Genomic DNA, 20,981 nt, shown 5'->3' with positions numbered 1-20,981 from the left:
CTTTTTTTAGTGTATGATCGTTCAATAATATTTTGCTAATTAAAAAACTCTCCTAGGGTCTATAGTGGCTAAACTATCTAACTAAAATTTTCAAATTGATCCAAATAATATTTTAATAGGAGGATTATATATTAAAGTGCAAAACGCATTACCAAATAATCTACAATTATCAAGTAAGTTAATAATCTCATTCATTCATTCATTCATTTATATATCTAATGACAAAGGTGGTCTACCTTAATTAGGACCACTCAAATACTTGTCCATAGTAGAAGGCAGCCCATCTATAGTCTATACTCTATATATAGTCAATACATAGAAGAATATTTTTTTATATTTTTTTTTCACAAAAATGATTTCTAAAAGGAAATTTTACAAATGTCATTCTCTCCAAAGTTCTTAATAATTTAAGTGTTCGTTAATTTTAATTTTAAAAAATGAGCTAACATGTTTGGCTTCTTAACAATAAATGAGTTTTAAATGTCTAAAATTTTGTATCCGATATATTAAGATTTAATTCAAACAAAAAATTAAATCAATCAGATATTAAAAAATGCAATCAAAATTTTCTAAATTTTTTAATATAATATTAAGCTTTAATGCAAAAAATAATCGTGTCATCCTAATATTAAAAAGATGATATCTCATTGCTCTAAAAATTTGTATCCGATATTAATATTTATCAAATTGCTCTTAAAATTTAAATATGATATTAAGATTTAAAGAACAAATAATCATATGAATCTAATATTAAAAAGTGACATCTCATTCGTCTAAAAATTTGTATCCGATTTAAGTTTTAATTTATGTAATTATAATATATTTACAATTAATTTGATTAATAAAGTCACATCCCATTTTTTTAAAAAAAATTGATTTGATTATTTATTTATTATGTAATTATAATAAATTTACAATTATTCTACTTAATACCAAAATGTAGTTACATTACTATTTTTAAACGTGATTATTATGAATATAAATTCGATCTTAAGGTTCAGTCAAATAAAAAAATAAATTATTAAGGTAATTTATTTTCTCTTAAAAAATAATTTATTTTGAAAATAAATACGACAACTTGGGCATTACGTTTAAAATAATTGATATATAACAATGATTCACTCACTTCATAGTAATAATAATAGTAATAATAATATATACTATATACATACGAAAGTATTTTCAAAAATGAAAATTGACATATGAATTTCTTAGGGAGTTCTATAAAATAAATTATTTTAAATAAATATATATATATATATATATATTTAAAATTCTCAAAATAAATTAATTTGATCGAAATATTCATTTATTCTGTAATTATTACAATTAATTTACTTAATGCCCGCTACATTACTATTTTTAAACGTGATTAAAGTGAATGTTAATTCTTAAGGTAATTTATTTTCTCTTAAAAGATGGTAAAGTAATTTATTTTGAAAATAAATATGATAACTTGGGCATTATGTTACTAATAATAATAATCTGATTTTATGATAATTTGGATCAAATATAATTGTTTTTTTTCCTGTTATTGAAGTGGTAAAATATAATTTTTTCCTATTATAATGTTATTAATAAACTATTAAAATATACGTTTTAATGAGTTAGTTTTAATTTTGTATTATTTTTCTCACTTTTTAAGTTAATTAAATTATAATTTGACTAAAATTAGTGAATATTGATTATATTTTTTTGTTATTTTTTATATATATAATCATATTTAAGTTTGTTGAATAATAATAATATTATTCAAACTCATTTAATTGCAATGTGATTGAATCTAAACATGTATACATTTTAAATTGATTGTGTTGTAATAAAATAAAATTTATTGCGCTTAAAAAGTATGAATTTAATTTATTACATGATAATTATATTAATTATCACGTAATTAATATAATTGCTAAATTGATATTTTATTTTACTGAAACTTGGTGTTTTCATTTATTGTAGTATGCACTATGATTATTATATGATAAATTTTTTACATGGTCACTTGGTGGAATTAGGAAAAGCGGTAGGCAGGCTGTGGCGGAGCTTGGAATTTTTTTTAAAGGTTGGAATTAGTATAATTAGATGTAGTAATTTTGATGATATTTTTTTATGGTTGATTTTAAGCATTTAAAAATAATATTCAAATATTAATTATTTTTATGATATCAAAATAATCTCATTTTTGTACTTTATTAATAGCATTTTTAGGCTTTTTTTTTTTAATGAAAATTATACTTTTGTATGATACTGCTGAGGACGACTTTTTTTTTTTATTGAAGTGCAAAACAGAAAATTTCAACAAGCAAGGCTTTTTTAATTTGCTTAGAATTTGTACCCAAAAAATAATTATAATACATTAAATAATTGGATATCATATAATATAAATTTTTCCCAGCAAGGATTTTTATTGAAGTGTATAACACATTTTAATATTTTTTATTTTCTATGAAATTTATATATTACGTATAAATTAATATGATTAGAATTTGTACCCAAAAAATTATTATTACTAAAATTTAATTTAATTCCTATCATAAAATAATGACAAATGAATTTTAAAAAGTTATATATTGTCATATTTAAGTTCATTGAATGATAATAATATTCTTTAAACTCATTTATTGAAATGAGATTGGATCTAAAAATATATGCATTTTAAATTGATTGCCTTGTAACAAAAAAAAAAAAAAGAAGAAAACTGGCCGCACTAAAAACGTATAAATTGAATTGATTGCGTGATAATTATATTAGTTAACACATAATTAAAATAATTATAATAATTACTAGATATTTTCATTTATTGTAGTTTTGACTATGATTGTGTGTTAACAAAATTTATCTAAAAAATGTGTTAACTAAAATAATTTAAAAATGAAAGATATTTGACAGAATAGTTAATTAAAAAATCTTAATATATTAATTTGTATTTTGATTGATAGTAAGTAGCAAATTAAAATATTTTATTTAAATAAAAAATTAAAGAATTTAAAAACAAGAGAAATGTAGTATACAACAAGTTACACGGTCTAAATTAAGCTTGATTTAATTTTCATATAACAAAGACTATTAAGTTTAAAATAATTAAAATCTAATTAGTAGTGATATGACAATTTGTTAATTCTGATATGTAATTTATTAATTAATTATTTTAAGTACCAAAAAGAATAAATAATTTTAATATCATATTTTAGTAAAAACAAGAGAGTATATTTTCAAGTATTTTAAAATACATATAGTTGATGAGCAAGATAATAATTATGAATGAAAAATTTGTAAGCAAAGAGAACATAAATGAAATGAGCATTCTTTTAGTATAAGTTGGCATGAGTTTCTCTTCACAATAAATAATAATTAAACGAATTATACTTTTAATTCATAATTAAAATAAATAAAAACTTAATTATAAATAATTTTTAATATAAAATTAAAAAAATGGTTATATGTTTAAAATATTTTATAAAAATATTCATTCATAAATAATATTTACCACAGATCATACACTCTAGTGTGTGTATATACAGTAGACGCTTAAATTATTTTGTGCATGTGAGTGGAGTCCACATCCAATTATTTTAATTCTTGGAATCTACTAATATGCATGAATCTATGTGCGGAAATGAATAATCCTAGGTTCTTAACTTTGACGGTGGCTGTATGGCCAACTTTTAGGATTCATTTTTTTTAATTCTATCCTATATTTTAATTAAAATTAATGATTTAAATTTTCATGTTAAGATAAAAATTTATACTATAAACTAATAAAAATTTATGATGAGTATGATTTTTAAAATAATTATAATAAAAGTTAATAAATTTATTATATATCACAATCGATAATTTAATAACAATGTATTTTTTTACTATATCAGCGCTTTAAATTATTTTATCAGATTTAATTTTACTTATTGGTCATATATGTTAATTAAGGATTTTCTTTCAAAAAAAAATGTTCATTAAGGATTAAGAAGTGCATGTTTTTCAATATCTAGGCCCTAGTAGTATATATTATAATTATTTTTGGAAAATTTTTTTATTTGATTATCGTAAAAATATATTAAATTTAAAATTATAAATAACAAAATAAGTTATTGATAATAATTATTTTAGATGTATTTTTGTTATAACAACGACATTGAGAGAATAATCAGAACTTTATATTTCTTGCATATCACCTAAACTCTAGTAGGTTTGATACATATTTTGTTTGATTATAGCTGAGCAAAAAAATTTGTTTTGTTTGATTATTACGAAAACTTTAATAAATGATTTATTGATAACAATTTTGAATGCATTTATTGTTTGGATATCATGAAAATCTATTAAATTAAGATAAAAACCATAAACCAATTGAGAGATATTTTTAAAAAAGTTTCTCTAAAAATAAACTTCGATAAAAAAGATTCTATATTTTGATAAAAAAAAAGTTAGTATTTGAGTTAATATATTTTGATAAAGTTACAATAATGATATTAATTTGATGCTATCTATAATTTTGAAAAGAAAAAAAAAAAAGTGAGAGAGAGAGAGTGTCAATTGATAATTTTCCACCGCTCCACTTTATATCACGAGCTTCCTACTATTTGTCAAACATATATACATTTATGCTTTTTCTGAAAGAGACAACGGCACGAAATGTAACCTCATAAAAAATAAATAAATGTTATCATTTGTAGTCCTTCAATTTCTCAATGAATAAAATTTACAATGATTAGAGAGAGCCAGAGAAAAATAGGATAGGTGATGACAAAAAATAATAAAAATATTGCTATATAAATTGTCGAATAAATTATTCTATAAATGACACAACTTTTGTAATGTATGTCTCTCCAATGAAATTCTTACAACCCAATACTTTGTAAGACTTGTAAAAATAATATTTTGCGGAAAACAGTTTATATATTATTTTAAAATATTATATTCAAGTCTTTCTTTGTAAGCCGTACATATATAGATGGAAAGAACTATATATTTTGATACGAAAGTAAGAAAAATAAAATTGAGTTATATAATTATAAATAGACAATCAAATTTCAATATTATATGTCCAGATGTTTTAAAATTCTCAATAACTTATATATATTTTAATATTAAATATTAATAATAAGATCTAATAATTAACATTTGTTTTATTATTAATAAAAAAAAGTTTTCTTGCTATATAACTCCCCTATATGTGCGCTTTTTTGTTTATTTTTTTCTTCTGAATTCTCCCCTATATATGCTATAGCGTTATATTTATTGAATTTCTTGCAGCAGCGGGCATATAATACTGATATATGTACAAATTTTAATGTTTACATACAAATTGTATAAATAATTTCAGAAAAAGGGATCATTTATAATTTTCCACTTAAACCATTTTTTACGACAACTTAAAACCTACCTGAGGTCTAAAATTCGAATTCAACTTCGTATTAATATTATTATTATTATGGTACAAAAGAAAAATTCACAATTTATCAATTCTATTCTATAAATTGTCTACATGAATTGTATCAAAACGTCATGCCCCTGGTATAACATTTGCGGGAAAAGAAGGGGAAAAAAAAAGTTGAAAACACTATGATGATGATGAAAAGTTTTGTTCTGGCAACTGGTTGGAGAACAAATATTGGAGAAAGTGAAAATCTGGGTCCTATGGGCGTTGATTGTTGTTGAATTGACTTCCTTTTTGAACCCATATCACTTGTTATAAACACCAACCAATTTCTCTCCTTCTTCTCATCTACTTTTCTCACTGCTTTCGTGTTTTTTTTCCCTCTCTCTTTGTAGCACAACAACATAGTTATTAGTTAATACTTAATAGCCTCTGTTTTCTTCTTGCTACCAAAATCTCACACCTTCATTACATCATCATTCATAAATGGCTCACCCCACCTCATCATCAGGTTTTGTCACCTTTCTTCTCTCTCTCTCTCTCTCTCTTCCCTTGCCCACATTTTTTGTTTTTTATGTTCTTGAATTGTAACTATTATGATTATTATTGTTATTATTTATTTGTTTATTTATATGGGTTGGAGCTAGAATTTTAAGATAAAGATTGATTTTTTGAGGTTTTATGGATGGTGGGTTTTGCTCTTTTTGAGATTTGTTGGACTGAATCAAAATAGAGAGATCTTTGTTGAGTGTGTCGGTGTGAATGTTTTGTTCTGCTGATTGGACTGTTTATCTTTTGTCAATGTGTGTGCAATTGTGCATGTTTTGTGAATGAGAAATGACCCCTCTGGGGTGTGATTTCCATGCAGAGGTACGAAATCATGATGATGTGGTCTTTCTGGTAATCACTGCTGATGTTAGCATTTGTATGGGGGGTTCTATGCTGCAGTTTATTGTATTTGGGATGAAGCAAGGTTTTAAATTTCGATTCTCGTCACAGTTTCATCGTGTTACTTGGTATTGCGGAAAATTCTAGATAGATGCGGCTAATGCAGCTGGAATTGTGGTCACTATGCTGTTGCGAAGAGCCGTAGTTTTTGCCACAATCCTTGATATTGCAGAAAATGGCAATTGTAGAAAAATGCAACTGATGCGGCTGCAATTGCAGTCACGATGCTGTCACAGAGAGCCCAATGACCTTAACTTTGCGGCTGAAAAGCACGGTCACAGACCGCTTTTTAAAACCTTGGGGTGAAGAGATTTCTTATGTCATGTATGCATGGGATCTGTGTGATTCAGTCCAGGGCATATATTGGGAGATTAAATGGGTACTTTGAAAGTACATAATTTGAATTAATAATAGAATTGAAAGTCATGTTTGCTATCTGTTTACAAGTGGTATTCAAATTCAAAATACAATCTGTTCTGAGTCTTTGTGAATTTTGGTAATGGGAGTGGAAGGGCACATGACATAGCAGAACACATCTGAGTTGATTATTCTAGTTCTTGAAGTGTTCAATTTTTTTACTTTTTTTCTCTTAAGTCTGAAATCACTTTGTTACTAATGAAAAGTTATGACAAACCATGGCTCATGTTGGTCTGAAGATACTGCTTGCGTGCAGGTCAATCCAATGATCTCACAAAAGAAGATTGCAAGGAAACAAGTTCAGTGGTTGTTTGCTTCGGGGAAATGTTAATAGACTTTGTTCCAATGGTGGGAGGAGTGTCACTGGCTGAAGCACCCGCTTTCAAGAAAGCTCCTGGTGGTGCTCCTGCCAATGTGGCTGTTGGTATCTCTAGACTAGGAAGTTCATCTGCTTTCATAGGCAAGGTGTAGTTTTCAATCAATGTTCATTGGTCTTGTTGCTTATATGATTTCTTCACTTTCTTGTTACTATCTATCTGCACATAGTCCTGGATGATTTGGCCAAATCTGAATATTTATACATATTTGTAATATGCTATGTTTGAAACTAAATAGTTATGAAAAACCTTCTTCCTGTACACCTGTTCTTGGAAGGAAAAAAAAGGAGGAAAGAAAATGCTTGCTTGAACTACTAGTATAGAAAATCACATCTTAAGTCATTGTCATCTGTTTATTAGGTTGGAGCAGATGAATTTGGGTACATGTTGGCTGACATTTTAAAGCAGAACAATGTTGAGACTTCTGGCATGCGGTTTGACTCTAATGCAAGAACTGCATTAGCTTTTGTTACACTTAGAGCGGATGGCGAACGTGAGTTCTTGTTTTTCCGCAATCCAAGCGCTGATATGCTCCTTCAAGAGTCAGAACTTGATAAAGATCTCCTAAAGAAGGTGTTTTGAATATCTGTTTGTATTTTATGAAATGTCTCCCCCAAGATCTTTGGTCTAAGTCAGGATATTCATATTATTTTCAGGCTAGAATATTCCATTATGGCTCCATCAGCTTGATTGATGAGCCATGCAAGTCAGCTCACCTTGCTGCTATGAGCATTGCCAAAAACTCTGGTTGCATTCTATCATATGATCCAAATTTGAGATTGGCTCTATGGCCTTCTGCAGACGCCGCTCGGAAAGGCATAATGGATATATGGGATCAAGCTGATGTCATAAAGGTATAACATATGTGACCAAGATATTCTTAATGATCTTCTAATACTACTAGACTAATCCATTTAAATTTACTCTACTATATTGTTTAATTTTGAAAATAAGAATCCTGTTATTCCTTTCTATTTTCCTTAATAGTGCTGACATGGTATCTTCCTATGTATGTACAGATAAGTGAGGATGAGATTACATTTTTGACTGGTGGTGATGATCCCTATGATGATAATGTAGTTTTGAAGAAACTTTTTCACCCAAATCTCAAGCTTTTAATCGTTACTGAAGGTTCACAGGGTTGCAGATATTACACCAAGGTATGCTTACCATAACCATTTGACTATGATGTCACCCATCTCATTGGAATCACAATTTCTCTTTTCGTCTTTGGTTTGTTTTGTGGGTGTGTGTGTGCTACTGTGCTTGTATGTACGTACAGTTATGAACAAATATCATATGTCCCTTACACTAATAAGTTATGGGCTGAATTAATTGTTGTGACTTGTGAGTATGAATACCAATACACTTAATGACTACAAGTAGCTAGTGAAAACTAATATGAAGTTTTCTTTTTAGGACTTACCCATGTCTTCTTTTTTGTGCCTTGTGAATCATTGTTACGCTAATTGTGATTGCCAAAATTTCTATGCAGGCATTTAAAGGCAGGGTTTCAGGTGTTAAAGTTAAACCTGTAGACACAACTGGAGCTGGCGATGCATTTGTTAGTGGGATTTTACACTGCATAGCTTCTGACCAAACTATTTTTCAGGTATTTTTTAATTTTGACTTGTTCTGGTTTTAGATTAAATTGTCCTGGCTCCATCTGTATCTCATACAGTACAATAAAAATTTATGGAGCAATGTTCTGATATTGCTCTTTGTGGGCTTAATTTCCGTTTATGTTGACTTTGTAAGCTATATAATTGTGCAGTCCAGTTGTCCATTTATTTCCTAAAGTGTTCTAGGACAGAGTCCTTTATCCTTTTACTTTTGGAATCAATTGATGAAGGAAATAACTAAGGAATAAAGAAGCTGAAGTTGGAGATACTTTTATCACATTTATTTATTGAGAATCAGCAGTTGCAAATGGAATTGGATTATTATTTCCTGCTAATTGCTATTCAGGATTTCTATTACTTCAGTTCAAGAATGTTTTATGCTGCAACATGAATTCTGGTGGAAGTCCTTAAACCACACGTTTGTTTATTATTTAGTGCCATACTCTTTAGGTGAAGTGTGCTAGATAGAAATAGAAGTCTTACAATGGTGGAAGATTTACTTACGTTAAACCAGATGTTTATTCATAATTAAGTGGCATAGTGTTTAGGTGCACCGTGCAAGATTTGAAAAAAAAAAAAGTTTAAATATTTAATATGTTCAAGGTCCCTACAAATGTTTTAGTCTCTAATTTTGACTTTTTTTTTTATCTCTGCAATGTTTGTCACACAGGTTTTGGTCCTTGCTATTATCAACATATTTTATATCTCTGCAAATATAGCAATTTTAGTTCTTTGTCCTTGCAAAATATTATAGTTTTTGTTTTTAGACCATGTTTCTTGAATTGGAACAATATGATCAGTCAATTAACTATATACACACACTTATATATATGTATACTTTTATCATCATTCTTGCATAGGAATTTATGCATTTATTTTTGGTTGGCAGGATGAGAAACGTCTTCGAAAGGCTTTATATTTTGCCAATGTATGTGGTGCCCTCACTGTAACTCAGAGAGGTGCAATTCCTGCACTACCTACAAAGGAAGCTATCTTGCAATTCTTACTAGAAGCAGCTGTAATTTAAAAGTATTGACAGATTTTTGTTATAATTTGTTGTTAAGCTATAGCTTAGGTGATGCTGTATTCTTTTTTCCTTTTTTAATTAAAATTTTTGGCTATGTAATTTTCTTATATAAATTCAAGTTTTCCTTTGCTCTCAAGTTTTGGGATGTGTAACAGCTGAGCTCACAAGTTTTCTTTTGCTCTCAAGTTTCTCATATAATAATAGTGAATGAAACTTACATATATAGTGAAACTCACATGAATTTCACTCAATAAAAGAGTCTATGGCAAAGAGAGGCTTAAAAAAATGTTACTAACATTTATTTTTGAAAACATTCAATGAACATATAGATTAAAACCTCATCAGGATCTTGACTTAATATTTTAACAGTGTAACTTTAAGTCTATATTGACAAGAGGAAATCCAGTATTATACATAGCACTTTAAAGGCAAGAAGTAATAAAATTTTGCATACTGAAATTTAAGAATTGTATGCATCTATATTCGTGTAACTAGAAGGAAAACGATAATAGAAATCCTTCAAAAAAAAAAGATAAAAGAAATATTTGAAAAATAATCCAAAAATAGAAAAAATTGTATATGTTAAAAAAATAAAGTAACTTTTGGTATATTACTAGAAGTGAAAATAATTTTTTTCTATATTTAATAAGAAAAGAATAAAAATATATTTGAAGAATAATATATTATTGAAAATGCTAATTTATAAATTAATGAGAATAAAGGTTTCTCATTTTTACAAATAGGAATACATATTTTTTTCAAGACAATTAAGCATAAAGTTATTAAACTTTTTCATATTAATAAATAATAAACATGTTATGTTTAGAAAAATCAATAATAAGTAAATATACTTTTGGGATAAAAAATAGGAATTAGAAATTTAGAAAGAAAATTAAGAAAGAAAGAAAGAAAATATTGAGGTTGTGTTGGTGGTGGAAGAGAGGGCTTGTTGGTGGATCCGATTCAGAAAAAATGGGTTCAAACCCGTCGTTTTGAAGTTTACAAAAACATCTTCACCCTTCCTTTTGTGTTCAGTTTGCGTGGACCATTGTATTTGGTCACAGAATTCATGCACAGCAAGTTGGACGGAAACCAAACATGACCTAAGACATTAAGCAGATGTAGTATTTGAAAAAGGGAAAATGAACTATATTCTGTGTTTAAAGAGGCCTTTGTTTTGTATCACTGAATATCTTCTTCTTCTTTTTTTCCTTCATTTTTTAAAATATTTTTAGGTACATTCAAGAAAACTATACTAAAATTCATGATTTGGAGCGTGAGCTTGCAAATCTTGGATTGGAGATGAAGCTTACATCTGGACCAAAGAAAGCAGGTTTTCACATGTCATTGCATAAATTAAGAGCTGCTCCTAGTTGTAATTAGTGAAATGTGAAATGACTTTGCTTCATTTTTATATGCCATGCTTACTTTAAGCGCTGGAACATATGAGAGAGAAGATAGAGGCATCAACCGAGAAAATTCGTATGACAAAGATAAATGAAGAACAGGCACGGAAGGTATGTTACTTCAATGTGCTAATGTTAAACTTTTTTTCCTGCTGCTTTAATGATATCTATATTTTTGAGGTATAGGTGACTTGTAGTATGGTATGTCTGTGTAACTCCCGTTTTGCTGCGTGACATTAGTTCTTGAGGTTACAATGAGATCAACAAAGAGGCTGGACAAAGAAATGTTAACAGAGTATTGTGCTGCTTGTAAATAGCTTGGATGATTTTCTTAAATGTTATTTTACTTTTAAGTTAGTATGACTAATAGAAATGCAGAATTGTTGCCTCAGCAGTGCATTCATCATTCTGAATAAGAATCAGGGATTAGAAAAATGGGTTGGATGAATTTTTACTCGAAAACTCATTTAATCACATAAATTGGAAATAACTTGAGTTTTTTAACATGTAACCTCAACAAGTGTGTGCACTTGTTCTTGTTTCTAAATGCATTTGTTAATGGTAAATAAAGAATAAACCCTCATTCTAGTCTCTAAAATTCTATGAGTGTATCACTTTAGTCCTTGTCATAACAAAATTCTCACTTCAGTTCTTGACTTCACAAAGTCATTCATTTTAGTCTTTTTTTCACTTCATATTCCTCTGTTATTTTTGCATAAAAAAAGACTATAGTGAATGCCATTTTGCAAAGTCAAGGTCAAGGACTAAAACAACAGATATTAACAGATTTATGGATAAAATGAGAGTTTACATGGTAAACAAAAGACATTTTTACTTATACCTAACTAGTTTTCCCCTTTTCTTGATCAATAACATGTTTGGAACAACTTTTTTAATAATAGCTTGCTTTTCAAAAACTCTCTTAGGAAGCCAAAGTAAGTGTGATTATTTACTCAAAATAAGTTGAACCAAATGCATATTAAAAATAAAGATTTTTTAACCATTCTTTGTCTCAACAACATATGCATATGCATTAATTGGTTCTTCTTTACTTTTTTTTTGATAAAGTTATTATTTACTTTTTCGGTTGATCTCCTTGGTATCTTATTTTTAAATTATAAATTTTACAAATTTAAATCAGCATGGATGACTTATGATTTAGATAAGAGGTTTAAGCCCTAGGAAATTTAATGGAAAAGTTGAGAATTGATCATCAAAAGCATTGATAAGCTTCATTAAATACCTTTTCCATTATAGTATATGTTGACTGCATGTGTTGCAGGTGTGGGAATCAGCATCAAAAGCAGTGCAAGAAGAAGAGGCCATAAAGTAGAAGTTATGTGAAGAGTTAAGCAAACTGGTAAATAGATTGTTAAACAAAGACTTAATGACATATAAGCCCCGTTTGGATAAGCTTCTAAGTACTTATAGGAGAAGAAAATAGAAGGTTAAATGAAATAAGCTTCTCCCATGAGGTAAAATTAACTTATGCTTAAGTTAAAACCAGTCTTTTAGAGAAGCTTTTCTCATTTAGCTTCTTCAGAAAGTTGATTTTAACATATGCAGAAGCTGATTTTATCATATAGACTAAGCTTGTTTCATTTTTTTCCCTTATTTTCTTTTGCAATAAGTGTTTATGGAAAAATTTATCCAAACAGAATCATAATATTCTGCATTTTCATCTTGTGTTTTGATGGTAACATTCTTTTATAGGTCAAAGAGAGCAATAACTCTCAGTTGTCTAGGCTAGAGGAATTAAAAAGACGATTGGAAGCTATGAATCCGAATCGATGTTCAACTAGTCTTCATAGTGTATGTTATTCTTATGACACTCCTCATTCTCAGATCTATATGGTCAATAGCTTTTAACTGCTATGGCATTATGTAACTGATAGCCTAAGGAATTTTACATTGGTAGTTGACCTGAGGTACCTTCTTTATACTTACTGGTCTGCATCTGTCTTATGAGGATGTCTATTCTCAGTCTTATCAAACCTACCTCCAAGATCAAAATCATGAATACATATAAAATAGAAGGTACTGTTCAAACCATTAAAATAGAAGGTACATCAAAGTCATTACAGATCCAACAAAATTGATTTAACAATATTTTAAAAGTTAAAATATATTTTTCGTCTCTATAAATATCGAAAAATTCAGAATGCGTCCTTGCAAAATTTTCTGTATATTTTTCACCCTCATAAAATTGAAATGTGTTGTTTTTTTGGCTGAAATTAGGCTTGGATGAATCCGAGCCTAAGTGTCTAATGTGTGTCAACTAAAAATTAGACATGTGAGTTGTCACCAACCTGCACCCAAAAATCACCCCCTCACCATTCGCGACCAACCACTGCAACTCCGAACGCGCAACCAACCACCACCCTACTCATCTCCTCTGCGTCTCGCCACCACCTATTCCACCTCTTCTACTGCACACCACTACCCACATGAGCCACCCTCTTTGCTGCCGACCCCAACGCCACCAGATTTTATGGTGGTGTTTGGCTGGTGCAGGTAGTGGCACGCGGTGGAGGAGATGGTGCAAGTGATGGCACGACGGAAGAAAGGGAGGTGACTGTTATGGGTTCAGGAGAAATGGGTATTTTGCAAAAAAAAAAAATACTACAATTTTATTTCTTTTTACTACAATATTTGGCGGTTTTTAACCTTCAAAAATTGTTTTTTATAATTTAAATTTTAAAAAATGACACTTAGGTTTTTGGATTCGTCCAAGTCTAATTTCAAGCAAAAAAATAATAAATTTCAATTTTATAAAGACAAAAAACATATCAAAATTTTTACAGGAATGAATTTTAAACTTTTCAATATTTTTAAAAATGAAAAACATATTTTAACCTAGTTTAAATTATTCACTTTGTCCCTATACTATAGTTATCCTTATTTTAAGTTTTAGTCTCGATACAAGAAAACTATAAGTTTTAGACATTTAGTCCTTACATTACAGTTTTTTATAACGGTTTATCACTGCCAGAAAACTTTTGTAGTGATTTTATCATCAAATGGGTTGTCATATACAAGAGAATGTGAACTGGTTGCATGACTTCTCCACTAAAAATATTTTTCTTTCCAGCTTATTGTTGACTAATGACTACACATGTAGATAATCTTGCATCATTTGTTTCTGTCCTATACGTGGTACTTGTCCCATGAATCATTCATATTTTTATGGTGAATGTTAAAACCTTGCATGTGAATTATGCTAGGATGGGAGATCAAGTTCTTCTCAGGATAGTGCAATCCAAGATGGCTCCACTGTTTCCAGCACAAGGGAATCAAATGGAGGAACGGCTGGGAATGTTCCATACCAAAATAATGGTCAGAAAGTTCCAGTGACCAATGAGCATAAACTGCAGCCTCCTAGTGAAGGAGAAGGAAGAAACAAAAAGAAAGTTAACTTTCGAAGAGGAAAAGGGATTGGTGCAGTGCCCAAAACTAGGTCTTCAACTCCTGACATGGTTCCAGCTTTAATGCAGATGGAAGAACCTGAGAGTACTATGGTAATACGTTACTGCACTAAATACATTTTTGGCTGAGAAGTCATTAGGGTCTGCACAAGGTAATAACAAACTGTTCCAGCTTCAATTCCCCTCAATTTCTGTAACAGTTTGTTGACAGTTGACACAGAATGACTGAGCTGATGATTTATTTGTGCTAGACTGCTTGTACAAACTTGTGGATAGGATATTTTCATGGAAGAACAGATAAATTCATCAAGGTGGATTCGTCCTTCTGACTTACTGAGTATGCAAGCTGAAACCTCAATTTTAATTTCTTTGTTTTGAACTGATGATTGACCCGCGCCCTCTTTTTTCGCTCGTTCTTGACAAATGTTATGATAATCTTCTGATTAAACGAAACAACTGCCTTTGCTTCACAGACATCTCTAGAAGGTGCAGTGCGTGTTTGGTTCAAAAGCTTCCGAAGAAAACTTGAAAAAAAGTTATATTTTTTCAAGGGGGGGATCCGATCCGTTCATTTCCTTTCAACATTTGGGTTTTACGTGTGATTTAACCACACCCATTCAAGTTGTACCAAATTTCTACTTATGAATATAATCGATAAAAAATGGTTAAATATGATTTTGGTGCACAAATAAATATTGACCCATATTCGTTTTAGTCCTCTAAAATTTTGTTATTGTATTTGGTTCCTAAATTTTCAAAATTTTCCTTTTAAGTCCACACTCACATTTCTTGAACCAACACTAATAAACTTGATTTTGATAGAAATCTTGAACCAAGCATGAGGGGAATTCATTGTGTGGACATACTTTAAAGTATTTGGGTTTGTTTGTTTAGATTGTTCTTTTGTGCAATAAAGATAAAAATGAGAGAAGTAAAACTTAAAAAAGATTAGCGAACATCGGTTTCTTAAGAAGTCAATCAACCTAAGGCTAGTAATGTTACAAATAAATCATTTAGCCCATGGTAAAGCTTCTATCAATCATTCAATGGTTTAAATATAATTCGAATGGTGCAGTCAATCATACCCTCCAAAAAACAGCTCGCGGTTTAGTTGTTTGAAATAACCAAAGTGAATTTAGTTCACCTTTCTCAAAATTCTTGGAGTATTGCGACATTCAAGCAGAGTTATGAGATATTCTTGCAGCTATTCACCTTCCCTCTCGCTCATTTTTTCCACCAAAGATATCCCATTATCCCCAACATACTTAAAGAACTCAACTATTTATTAATTAAGTTTTTTTTAATAAATTTATTAACTAAGTTGAACCTTGTAAATTAATATTTATTTTTCTCATTCTTACATAAAAACCATTTTCAATAGGTATGCCTATATATAAAATTAGAAAAGTTCTCCTTACGAAAAATGAAAACAATACACTTTTAGATCTTAAACTTTATCATTTGAATAGTTAGGATTAAAAGAAAAAATACATATATATGAATTTTTATAGTTGTTATGTGACTATTTAATAACTTTTAATCTTATAATTCATGTATAGTTGAATGACTCAAATTTAAAAAATTTGCATTCTTAAATGAGAACTATTCTCATTTGATATACTCGCATATATAACATGTATCAAGTCAGAACTATTATAACGGTAAAAAATAAGAAAAATGGTATAAAATATCATATCATATTTGATTGATAAGAACAAAAGATAAATGTATAATGAAGTAGCCAAATGAAAAAGATAAATTTAATGGCTATGTTTGTACTTTTAAAAACTAATTTGAATAATTAAAAAATTAAAAAGTAAATTATTTTGTAAGGTCAGGATTATTCCCTATTTATATAATTTATCTCGATACTATATTTATTCGATGTGAGATTTTAACATATTTTATTTTTCTCGTGATTATCCACAATGTGGGACTTTCAACACACTTTCTATCTATCTAGGTGTGACCACACAAACCTATTAAAGTAAGTTTAGATGACAAACTTAAAAGTTTGGTCTAAAATTCAGACTTCTACCCTACTTATTACATCAAGCATTAAAATGGCTATTCTCTTGCATAGCGAATATGCGGGGAGTATTCAGATTGGTCCCATTTTGTCTCGAAACTGAAATTGTGGACATTTTTCAAAGTAAATGTCATTGGAATTTTTCGAGGAATCCAGGAAGAAGATGAAAACACGATTGTACTCAAAATGGGTCTCTTCAATTCTGGCAGATGGTGGGGGCAAGCCGTTTTCATCATCAAATTGCTGATTGAATTGCGTTTCTCAGAAGAATTTACTCATTTCTACTTAACTCTGTTTCTTGCAATTATGATCGTCTGGTAGCTTGTCCCTCTATTGTACCTCAGTGACCCGGATGATAAGCAGCACCTTTTTTGTGTGTGTATAAAAAATTTAGATAAGATGGGGTGTCTATAATTTGTGTAATGAAGTTCTTATATTAATAACGAAACTTAAACTCACTTTCTTATTATATGATATGAGTATATCCTTAATTCCTTATCAATTAACCAACTTTTATAGATGAAGATAATTAAGCTGCACCTACAACATTCAAGATACTTTACTTAATATTTAGCAGTTATTAAAAACGACACTAAATTTACACGGCTCCTTGTAAGTATGATTTCCATCAATCTCAAAATTACAGTGAGATATTATCGTATCAATTATCCAAATCAATTTTCAATTAAATTAATAATTGATAAAAATATATATTTATCAATTTTTTATTTTGTACTATCAATCATGCAGTGCATGCATATCAAGGGAATGTTGCAATCATATTTTTCGTGAAGCAAATCAGGTAGCGGATGTATTGGCAAAGCAAGCTATAATGGCTTTAATTCCCTTTCAAGTTTTTGACTTTCCTCCTCAGTGTAGTATTAACGCCCTTAGAGCTAACGTAGCTCATGTTCGTTTCCCTAGAGGCTTTTAGGCCTCTCTTTTTTTGTCATTCACAAAAAAAAGTGGTACATATATAAAAAAAATGGTAAAATAAGGAAGTACCTTCAAATACTAAATGTTGTTGGCACACTAAGTGAGGAAAGTGGCCTTAAGGAGAATTTGATCTCACTCTCACACCCATAAAAAATTCGAGAATTTATATCAAATTCTTAATCATTTGTTTCAACTCACATTGATTATTTATTAATAGTTTTTATATTTAGAGTATTTTAGCAAGTATTTTAAACTAGCTTATTGCTTTTATGATTAGCAAAAAAAAATTGTTTGAGCATATTGATTTTTTTAAAGGAACCATATTGATAATATTTGATAAATAAGTTTATTTTAATGACTTCCATTTGTAGTATTTTGTGAGATGTTACTTCAAGTAGTATTTTAACTTTTACATTCAATCCTCTTATATTTTATTCTCTTTTTCCTTTAAAATATTTATTACATTTACTTTTTACTTTTCTTTATATAAGGTAGGACTGATAAAAAAAATATAAGGTAGGGTTTATTATTTCTTTTTGGTTACTCTATACTTCCACTCATTTATGCATATAACACAATGATCCACTGGTTGGTCATTGCCCTTACTTATCATTTGTTAGACAAATTCGAGATTGAATCTCATAAAAGGACTAAAACTATTCTAATCTTTTGTCGTTTTTCTTTCAAGGCTGCTTAAGGTCGTTAATAGATAGTTGATCCGTTTATCTTTTCAGAGAAAATATTTGAACAGCTTTTAACTAGGTTGAAATTAATTCGGAGCAAGATTTGCCTTTGAGCTTTTTCAATTTTGTTTTACCCTATAAAGTATGGAAAGATCCCCCATTTGAGAGCAGTACTTATAAACTTAATTGCATTAATTCACACTAAACAAAAAAGTTAGAGCCATTGCACTCTATTTTGTCCTTTTAACGTTAATTAAAGGGTGTCGGCTTTTCCAAAGTGAGCCTTTTTCGCAATCAATAACTCATTATTATAGAATGATTTATTCATATCATCTCAGCAAACTTCAGTTCAGATTCTAAAAATAGGTATAAATTTATAATTAGAGCACCCAAGAAATCACAAACCCTATATATAGTTGAAGAAGGAAACACAGAAACAAACAGATCTGTAAGCGTATTCAATTCATTACATTGTTTTTATGTTGTTTTTTAAAATAATATGTAAAAATAAATAAACATTCATTTTCATACACTTTTTTTTTCCACTCCTATTTCCCTATATGTACATGTATGAATAAAAAAGTATTAAAATATGTGGATGAATTATAATTTGTATATATGAAAGACCCACATGCAGCAAGCCATATCCTTAACAGCTAAACATCATTAGAATGGAGACAGCTATCTCAATCTCTCTTTCCCTGTTTCCGCTATTTTTGCTGAGACATTGTTAAATCCACATGTCACTGTATTAACTACTTAAGCTTTTTATTGTATTGGTGTTTGAATTTGCCGCTCATTTTCTTTCAGAAGTCGTAATCACTAACACGTTTGCCTTCAGCTGCCATACCATGTTTATTAGTAGTAGTATGTATCATTGATGTTAATTAATGAAAATATTTGATGAAACAGAAGAATTTATATATGAAAGAAAATTCTCTTTACATATCTATTTTGTCGACAGTTAAAGTACATGTTGATCCAAAACCAAAAGAAAAAAAATAAGAATAAGAAAAAGAAAATGCTAACCAGTATTATATAGAAATTTTTCATGGAAAAATTATTACCAGCACGGCAGCACATGTCTTGTCATTTCTAATGCAATGTTACTGTACTTCCTAATAAAAAAATTTATTATAAATTTAAACAAAAACTGGTTAACAAGATCCAATAATACAAAATGTGTATTTTTTTTTCTTGCACAGCACAAAATATGTATATTATTATAAACATACTCATCAAAAGGGACTCTTGAATGAGTTTATGAAACGTATTTATTATTCTTATAAAATTAATTATCATTCTAGCTAATAAGTTTTCTTTTCAACTTATTTCAATAATTTTTTTAGTTAAATTTATATTATCAATTCCTATGTGGTGAAAATTTATTCAACAAAAGCCTAAATTCTAATACATCTTACATTTGATTGGATTTTACCAACCGTGCCCTAAGGAATTAATAAATAAATAAAATCATTAAAAATTACTGGTAACATCAACTATCACACTTCTCAATAAAAAAGTTTTCACTTACTTATCCACTATAAAAAAAAGTAATAGATAGCAACATCAAACTTGGTTATATATATATATATATATAACTCAAGCTTTTGGATCGAAGTTTTTGAACGTTTGAAACTTGGACGAGAACATTCATGTGATTTTTTTTCGTTAGTTGAGTTTTCACAGAAAAATAAGTGAAAAAAGTCGTTGTCTCGGGTTTCATTTTCAACACTCTTTTGTGCAAAAAGAAAAAGAAAAGAAAAAGGTGGCATTAAAGTTCATGTCTCCATGCAAAATAATCACCTTATTATAAAATTAAAAGAGAAAACCTTAGCTGTAGGGTTGCTCTACGTACCTTACAATCTCAAACTTCCATGAGGTAAGAGCCAAATGTGATATATTCTCTACTTTCTATCCTATCCTTTGTGTTCAAAAAGCGATGTAAGCATTTATGTCCTGTGTGTTATCGTGTGTATACAGAACACTTGTAATCAACGAGGGTTCGGTAAATTAGATAACATCGAACAGTACACTGTTGAAAAAAAATTGTGCCAACCAAAAACTTTTTTGATTTTGACATTTACCTATATATTCTTGGTACGTAAATCCTGCATATTACAAGTTTTTTGAGTTATTTTAGATGTCTTCTTGACTTTCAAATAAGTTTCTCTTTCCTTAAAATTTTATGTAAACAAAAAACTATGCTTTATATATTATGAATCATTATTTCAGCAAATATGGCTTCAACAAAAAAAACCTCGATATCTAACTATTTTAAGACACCTTCAAAATATTGTTTAATTAATATGATGATTTAAAGAAAGAAAATTGGAAAAAAAAAAAGGCAAAAAGCTCAGATTTTAAACATTTAGTTTTATTGAAAATGAACTCGGAATATCTTAGACAACTCTCAAACTCAAGCCCAGTAAAAAAGTGCAACTATGATACAAAATCCAACTAAAAATAATCAATCAAGTTATTTTGGAAACAAAAAAAAACTCCCTGAATTAAGGTGTGATAAATGTTTTCTACTTTTACCTTCATTTAATAATTATTTCAATCAATTATAATTGTGTGATTCTTATCATCTCTTTTTTTACTTATCATTTCTCATCTCTATTAAATACGAATAGATGCTAAAAAATTTAAAAAATAAGTATCAAATAAGGATATATTTTAATCAGAATATAAAAATATTTTGTATTACTTTTTTTTTAAAATTTACGTGCATTAG

The 20,981-nt window shown here is 28.7% G+C and overlaps 1 protein-coding gene and 1 pseudogene across 3 annotated transcripts; both read left to right on the top strand.

Annotated features, from left to right (window-relative positions):
• Positions 1-5,500: 5,500 nt before the first annotated feature.
• LOC114366818 (probable fructokinase-7) lies at positions 5,501-9,917 on the top strand. 3 transcript variants are annotated; one of them, XM_028323813.1, is made up of 7 exons: positions 5,501-5,885; positions 6,996-7,204; positions 7,477-7,689; positions 7,773-7,970; positions 8,136-8,276; positions 8,612-8,728; positions 9,628-9,917. In XM_028323813.1, exons 1-7 carry the CDS (start codon positions 5,861-5,863, stop codon positions 9,763-9,765), a joined length of 1,041 nt encoding a protein of 346 aa, XP_028179614.1. In that variant the 5' UTR covers positions 5,501-5,860; the 3' UTR covers positions 9,766-9,917. The 3 variants fall into 3 exon arrangements, with proteins under 3 accessions (XP_028179614.1, XP_028179615.1, XP_028179616.1); XM_028323814.1 differs by lacking the exon at positions 5,501-5,885 and adding an exon at positions 5,960-6,062; XM_028323815.1 differs by lacking the exon at positions 5,501-5,885 and adding an exon at positions 6,262-6,701.
• Positions 9,918-10,907: 990 nt separating this feature from the next.
• Positions 10,908-13,061, top strand: LOC114368405 (annotated as a pseudogene).
• The last annotated feature ends 7,920 nt before the right edge of the window (positions 13,062-20,981 follow it).

Source organism: Glycine soja, chromosome 9, assembly GCF_004193775.1.
Source record: "Glycine soja cultivar W05 chromosome 9, ASM419377v2, whole genome shotgun sequence".
NCBI classification, from domain to species: Eukaryota; Viridiplantae; Streptophyta; class Magnoliopsida; order Fabales; family Fabaceae; genus Glycine; species Glycine soja.
The sequence above is the reverse complement of the archived record's forward strand: the minus strand, read 5'-3'. Positions and strand labels throughout refer to the sequence as shown.

Coding starts and splice junctions, on each gene's coding strand:
- LOC114366818 (XM_028323813.1), top strand. CDS start 5,861: ATGGCTCACCCCACCTCATCATCAG. Junction 5,886..6,995: donor TCACCCCACCTCATCATCAG/GTTTTGTCACCT, acceptor GCTTGCGTGCAG/GTCAATCCAATGATCTCACA. Junction 7,690..7,772: donor ATAAAGATCTCCTAAAGAAG/GTGTTTTGAATA, acceptor TATTATTTTCAG/GCTAGAATATTCCATTATGG.